This window comes from Penaeus vannamei, chromosome 6, assembly GCF_042767895.1.
Source record: "Penaeus vannamei isolate JL-2024 chromosome 6, ASM4276789v1, whole genome shotgun sequence".
NCBI classification, from domain to species: Eukaryota; Metazoa; Arthropoda; class Malacostraca; order Decapoda; family Penaeidae; genus Penaeus; species Penaeus vannamei.
The window spans coordinates 3029418-3036917 of record NC_091554.1 but is presented as its reverse complement, the minus strand read 5'-3'; the positions used below and the strand labels follow the sequence as shown (position 1 = coordinate 3036917).

At 40.9% G+C, this 7500-nt stretch overlaps 2 protein-coding genes across 2 annotated transcripts in view; one reads left to right on the top strand and one right to left on the bottom strand.

Annotated features, from left to right (window-relative positions):
• LOC138862047 (solute carrier family 12 member 1-like) overlaps positions 1–1897 on the top strand; it is a 13700-nt gene extending 11803 nt beyond the window's left edge. The window contains exon 4 of the mRNA XM_070123212.1: positions 1212–1897. Within this exon, the coding sequence (XP_069979313.1) occupies positions 1212–1531 (320 nt within the window). The 3' untranslated portion in view covers positions 1532–1897. The remainder of the gene's footprint in view (positions 1–1211) is intronic.
• LOC113808710 (uncharacterized) lies at positions 1728–6898 on the bottom strand. The gene is made up of 3 exons (XM_027360187.2): positions 6764–6898; positions 3896–4043; positions 1728–3077 (listed from the first exon to the last, which is right to left on the bottom strand). Exons 1-3 carry the CDS (start codon positions 6817–6819, stop codon positions 2673–2675), a joined length of 609 nt encoding a protein of 202 aa, XP_027215988.2. The 5' UTR covers positions 6820–6898; the 3' UTR covers positions 1728–2672.
• Between the last annotated feature and the right edge of the window lie 602 nt (positions 6899–7500).

Sequence of the window (7500 nt, the reverse complement as noted above, 5' to 3'; positions counted from 1 at the left end):
CACGTGCCGAGGTTTCTCTCTGCATGACCTTTGGGTGGCACAGCGTGACAACACTTCTCGTTTTGACATTTGCAGGGCGAGTGACTTCGTTACCGGTGCTTATCCTGGGACAGATTCTATTTTTGGAAGCCAGCCTGTACCACGCTCATGTCCCTTTGTCCACCAGACTTGGTCGTTGGGCACGTTCTTTATGTTTTGTTTACTCGTGAATCTGTCCAAGTTTTCTTTCTTTCTTTGTCCTTTTATCCGTGCTTCTCCCTCTAGGATATGTAAAATACTTTCTTAATCAGTCGCTGTTGAGGAGATTAACCTCAGCGGCCGGAGTCGACTTTAGGAAACGTCCGATCGATGACACAGAGCACACATGTGAATGGGTGTGGACCCGTGTCGGTTCTGATTTGGGAAATGTCAATCAAGAAAATTTTCAAAACGTCACCGGCAACACTTTTCTTTGCTCACTCATGGCCAAGTAAATGTTTGAAGTTAGGTTATCAAACACGTGACTTATCGCTATTAGTACTCTTCTAGACTGATGATTAGAAAAAAAATGTGTGAAATAAACATACTTCTTATTTCACCATTACAGAAAACTATTTTTTTTTTCTGAGAACGCCCAACAAAAGCCAGTTCCAGAAGTTTGTATATGTAAAATTAATTTCCTCTGTGCCTTGGGGGGTAGAAATGCAGCGAGAGAAAGAGGGGGGTTAGAGAGAGAGAGAGAGAGAGAGAGAGAGAGAGAGAGAGAGAGAGAGAGAGAGAGAGAGAGAGAGAGAGAGAGAGAGAGAGAGAGAGAGAGAGAGAGAGAGAGAGAGAGAGAGAGAGAGAGAGAGAGAGAGAGAGAGAGAGAGAGAGAGAGAGAGAGAGAGAGAGAGAGAGAGAGAGAGAGAGAGAGAGAGAGAGAGAGAGAGAGAGAGAGAGAGAGAGAGAGAGAGAGAGAGAGAGAGAGAGAGAGAGAGAGAGAGAGAGAGAGAGAGAGAGAGGGAGAGAGAGAGAGAGAGAGAGAGAGAGAGAGAGAGAGAGAGAGAGAGAGAGAGACAGAGAGAGAGAGAGAGAGAGAGAGAGAGAGAGAGAGAGAGAGAGACAGAAAAAGAGAGAAAGACACAGAAAGCGAGAGCGGGGAAAAAAAGATAAGAGCGAAAACAAAAAATCCGCGGAGGAAGATCGATAAAAGCAGTTTTCCCCCCCCCAACCCTCTTGATCCGTCCCCGCAGGAGGAACGTACTACATGATCAGCCGCTCTCTGGGACCCGAATTCGGCGGCGCCATCGGCCTCATCTTCTCCGTCGCCAACGCCATCGCCGCCTCCATGTACATCGTGGGCTTCTGCGAGTCCATCAACGACCTCCTGGCCTCCTTCCACGTCAAAATCATCGACGGCGGAGTCAACGATGTCAGGGTGGTCGGGAGCGTCACCCTCGTCGTCCTCTTCGCCATCTGCCTCATCGGCATGGAGTGGGAAGCCAGGGTGAGTGGGGAGCGGGGGGAGGGAGAGAGAGCAGGGGGGGGGGGGGTTGGAAAGGAGGTGGAATAGGTGGAAGGAGAAGAGGGTGAATAAGGCGAAGAGGAGGAGGAGGAAGAAGGGTAGGAGGAAGAGGAGGTCGAGTAAGAGTAACAGTAGTTGTAAAAGAATAGAGGGTATAGGAAAAGGGAGAAAGATGTTGAGAGGAAAATAAGAAGACAATAGAGCAAATAAGAGAGGAGCAAGTTCAATCACCAAAAGCCCCATGTCAGTAAGTATTGTATTTCCATTCGTAAGATTCACAGCATACATTTCGCTTAGGCTCCCCGTAAAGCTCTGCAATCCCTCTTAAAAGACAGGTCCAGTTAGCATGGAGTATAGTGAACTGCGAGCGCTTAACAATGCATACAAAACCGGAAAGGTCCGGCCAGATTCGCCCACAAGAATCACAGAAACTGGACCTGACTGGAATAGATATTTTGGGAGTGCGACCTTTTACGGCTATCAACATGCGATGACTATATGCCATCCGCCCTCGCTTTTGAGTTGCAGAGTACACGTCACGTAAATTTGCTTGTCATTTGGAGAAAAGGTATGAATGGCAATGAATATCTTCACAATACATGAGGTATATTTGACTGGTTTCAAATATATTTTCATCAGAAATACATGCATTTCATATATCATGTGTTGTTCCTTCTCATTCATAAATTTCCTACATTTGTCAACATGAATACGGTTCTTACTTAATGGTAATAATAATAATAAAGCAAAAATAATAAAGAAGTCAGATTGTCATCAGATTGAAGAGGGCAGATAAAGCATTTGACAAATAAGGGACAACTTGAATCATACATATGAGCGAATGATTAGTAAAAAAGGTAACTTAAAGAAATAATTTCTTTTCTTCCAGGCCCAATTGGTGCTTCTAGTGGTGCTGCTCGTCGCCATTGTCGACTTTGTGATCGGTGCCATCGTGGGGCCTCTTGACGACGAAGAGCTGGCCAGGGGATTCACCGGTTTCAACAGTAAGTATAAGGAAAATAAAAGGGACAGCTTTAAATGTATGATAAGCCAAGGTACCAGAGATCCTCTCTAAATAAGAAGGATAGAGTTAAAAAAAAGTAAACAATAAAAATAAAGATGATAATAACAATAACAATGAGTTAAGAGTGACTCGAATGGCTTGATCTCGAATGAATACTGGGAAGAGTTACGACTCGAAGCTACCATTTCGAGGCTTTAAGGTTTCGAAGCATTCGAAGCGCGGCTCACGCCCAAGGTCCAACTCGGGAAACAGCTTCTGGATCTCCATCGTCGACTTCAGGAACCCGATCTCCTCCTGGAAGTGGCTGATGATCCGCACGTTCTCATCCACCAACTCCAGCATTCTCCGGATATCTTCCTGCTGATGCTTCACAAGGTTTTCGTATTCCTCAAGCTTGCGCTGGAGGAAAACCTGGTCCTTGATGAGGCCGTCGTCACGAGAGTCCGCGTAGCTGACACTCGGGGTTGAAGTCCCACCGCATTCTGGGTCTTCGACGATTGGTGGACTCTTGGCCGTGGCGTCCCGTTCGCTCTCCAGCTTCTGGCGGAGCTTGACCAGTTGCTCTCTTTGCTGTAAAACGAAGGCAAAGTTTATGGACATCTGGAAGGGATGGTTGCTTTGTTACGATTCGTACATAAATATGACTTAACTTGGAGGCCTACCATAAAATAAATTAAATTTGCCCAAGATTGCATTACGATGAATAGGATTTCCTCTCTATTCATAAATCAAGTTGAGTTCACGTTTATTTATTTATTTGTTTATTTATATTCAATTTATGCCTAAATCAAGTTGGGTTCGGGTTTATTCAACCAAGATGTACATACTAACACCCCGACACGTAATGAAGGAGAATGGGCCGATTTACCATGGTTAACCGGCAAAATCTGGTTTGTTGGCATTATAAATGAGCAAATCTGGTATTTTCTGCTAATCTGACGACCGACGGGATTCGGAAATCGATACGAAATGGAATAGAATCATTAAATTCTAATCCACTGATAGAAAGCCATGAAACTCCAGCTCGAAAAACTGGACGAAATGTTATAAATAAAGAGTAATGGGGTACAAGCCAGACGATGAAATAAACATGTAAACCCATTTCAAGTTCCTTCCTCTTTCCAGGCTTTATCCACGTAACTCCACTCTTACCTCCTTTGTTATTAACTTTCCGCAAAGCCTCTTCCCAAACTCCCATTAACATTCTGTGTATCTCACTTTATCTCGCGTCCAACTTCGGAATTTTAAACGCCTTACGCAACGCCCTATAAATCCACGCCCACGCACCTAAAAAAAAAAAAAAAAAAAAAAAAAAAAAAAAAAAAATAAAAAAAAAACACTCAATCTCCTTCAAAATCCTTCATCCTCCTCCTTTTGCGACGACGCACCTTCCTGCGGAAATACTCTTCCTCCTGCGCCACGGCCAGCTTCCCGAAGGACCCCCCCGCGTCCCTGATGCTGCCCCCGCTCCCCCCGCCGCTCCCGGCCCCCGAGCCAGCGCCGCTGTGGGTGCCGCGGCTGCCCTTGGGGAGGATTCTGAGGGGAAGGAGAAACAAGTTTAAGATTAAGGAGAAAAACATGTTATTCTCTGTGTGTTTCTAGCATATAATATTATAATTTTTATCGCATTTATATCATACTATTTTTGCCATTATAATTACTTATTAGAATAGAAATTAGAAAAAAATGTTATTTTGTTTCTCTAACATGACATCATTATTGTCAATTATATGATAATATTTTTACCACAATCATTAACAAAAACATGCTGTCATTAGTATAATTATGATCTTCATTAATGTCATTGTTTATATTGTTATTGCGTGACTTTATATAACAATCATGGTAATAATGTTCATAATAATTATTAACCGTCTTACCATCTTCGTAATCATGCTGCTCTACTCTGTTATTCATATTCCTTTTATCATATTATCCATATATCTAAAGCTACGTTTCGTTTATTCGGATACGTCTGTCTAATAAAAAAAAAAATTATTAATGGAAGTTTAAAATTCTTGGTGATGTATCAGTGGTTATCGAACTTCACGCAAATTTACCCTCATTTAACATTGAATTGGTTAATAATTTTTACCCAATTACGTGTTATTGTAGAAATAGGAAGACAGAATGTACAAAAGTATGAATGAGAATGAATATCTTCACAATACAAGAGATGTATTTGACCGGTTTCGTCAGCAATGCATGTATTTAGGTATCATGTATTTCCGACGAAGATATATTCGAAACCGGTCAAATACATCTCTTGTATTGTGAAGATATTCATTCTCATTCATACCTTTCCACATTTGTCAACATGAATACGGTTCAGGAATATAGTAAAACTAATTTCATTCATTGTGACTGTTTTCCTATAGATCTTTGTGTTTATATTTGTTCCTGTGTTTATATTTGTGTTCATCCCAGGAATACCAATAAAAAATAATAATAATAATAATAAAAAAATAAATAAAGAAAAAAAAACATTAACAAGGCTAATCTTCTTTCCACTACAGCAACTTCTAATAATCATGATTAGTTTTAAAGCACATTGATTTTATTTTTTTCGCCCACTAATACAGCCTGATATGCTATCAGTTACCCCACTCAGGATTATCTGACGTCGTAGATAACAACACTCTTTATCAGAGAAACAGCTATTTGCCAGCTATTAATAGTAAAATAGTATGATAACGATATATTTTGCCTAAATTAAATCAGTGTTGTGCCTGTTTAGCTTTTTGTTGATTCATGTGTTGACTACAAGTTTGTTTGTGTTGTAATTCTCATATTTCTTATTACGCCGGTGTTATGCGTACGGCAGCCGTTATTTCCGGGTAATAAGAATGAACCTAACCTAACCCAACCCAATCTAACCTAACCAAAGCCAACCAAACCTAACCTAACCTAACTCAACCCAACCCAACCTAACATAAGCCAACCAAACCTAACCAAACCAAACCAAACCTAAGCTAAGCTAAGCCAGCCAAACCTAACCTAATCTATCCTAAGCCAACCAAACCTAACCTAACCTGACCCAGCCTAGCCTAGCCTAGCCTAGCCTAGCCTAACCTAACCTAAGCCAGCCAAACCTAACCTAATCTATCCTAAGCCAACCAAACCTAACCTAACCTGACCCAGCCTAGCCTAGCCTAGCCTAGCCTAACCTAAGCCAGCCAAACCTAACCTAATCTATCCTAAGCCAACCAAACCTAACCTAACCTGACCCAGCCTAGCCTAGCCTAGCCTAACCTAAGCCAGCCAAACCTAACCTAATCTATCCTAAGCCAACCAAACCTAACCTAACCTGACCCAGCCTAGCCTAGCCTAGCCTAGCCTAGCCTAGCCTAACCTAACCTAAGCCAGCCAAACCTAACCTAATCTATCCTAAGCCAACCAAACCTAACCTAACCTAACCTAACCTGACCCAGCCTAGCCTAGCCTAGCCTAGCCTAACCTAAGCCAGCCAAACCTAACCTAATCTATCCTAAGCCAACCAAACCTAACCTAACCTGACCCAGCCTAGCCTAGCCTAGCCTAACCTAAGCCAGCCAAACCTAACCTAATCTATCCTAAGCCAACCAAACCTAACCTAACCAAACCTAACCCAACTTAAACTAACCTAAGCCAACCAAACCTAACCTATACCAACCAAACCTAACCTAACCCAACCCAACCCAACCCAACCCAACCCAACCCAACCCAACCCAACCCAACCCAACCCAACCCAACCCAACCCAACCTAACCTAACCTAACCTAAACTAACCTAACCAACCTAACCTAACCTAAGCCAACCAAACCTAACCTAAACAAACCAAACCTAACCTCAGCCAACCAAACCTAACCTAATCCAACCTATCCTAACCCAACCTAACTGAAAGTATTATCGTCTAATTGTTTATTCTTGTTTATCGCCTAGTTTATTCGCCACGCATGCGCAGAGCACCAACCGGGGGCTTTTCTGCCGTACTCGTAATCACTTTTTTATCCCTGTTATCGTTATTTTTATAGGACTGTTTTATTTATCTAATTTGAAGTCGAGTTATATATGTAGCAAATGCAAAAGCCGGAAACTTATTATAATGCCGTATTAATTCACAAAAAACGAGTAAATTACAAGTCTGCAAAAAAATCGTTACTGCAGACGGAATTAATCGGAATACTCCTTATACAATCCAATTAAATAACCGTTACCTTAATCCGTGACTTAATTCGTATCTCGAAGGGATATGGAACATGAAATAGAGCTACTTACAGTGGTCTAGGCAAGCGAAAGGGAAGAAAAACACGTGGAAACTTGAACGCCATCATGGTTCTTGGTCGACTGCGTTCGTTGATGCGCGAATTTGGCCGCGTTTTTGCGATTGTGTTATTTCTTGTTGTTATTATTTTGTTTTGAAGTGCGTTGCATTGTAATAATTATTATGGTTGGTATTTTTCATGGGGTTTTGATATTTAATTTTACCATAAGGTTTTTAAAAGGAAAATTGCGAACAGTGAATTTCAAGTTTTGGAAAAAAAATTCTTTTAAATCTAATTTTTTTAAGTGAATAATTCTGAGAAAAAAAAAGAAACGTGTATTATAAAGTAGAATGGGACACACAAATACCGCATTTAGGTAAACAATACAAGTTCACTCTCATAGATTTAACTGACTTTCAAACTGGATAAATACATATGACAATATTAGTAAGAAGAAGAAGAAGAAATAGGCCTACATAGACTACAATTAACCGCTGTTTTTATTGTCATCTCGTATTTTTTCACTCTCAAGATAATAATAAGAATATATAATAAAATAAATTGCATAGAGAGAATAAAATGAGACGAGTAACAAGATAAAAGATAAAACATTCTCCGAGTGTATTCTTTGAATTATTAACAGGTGAAGGAAAACTGGTTTGTATGATAAGGATCAGAAAGAGTATTTTTAGTTACTTCGTGTTGTATATCATTTTCTCCCTTTCTCTCCATCTCTCTCCATCTATCTAT

Bases quoted from the DNA above. Each gene is read 5' to 3' on its own strand.
- LOC113808710 (XM_027360187.2), bottom strand. From the start codon at position 6,819: ATGATGGCGTTCAAGTTTCCACGTGTTTTTCTTCCCTTTCGCTTGCCT. The intron at 4,044-6,763 runs GTAAGTAGCTCT...CCTTCCCCTCAG, and splicing joins TTTCGCTTGCCTAGACCACT to AATCCTCCCCAAGGGCAGCC. The intron at 3,078-3,895 runs GTGCGTCGTCGC...TTCGTTTTACAG, and splicing joins AAGAGTATTTCCGCAGGAAG to CAAAGAGAGCAACTGGTCAA.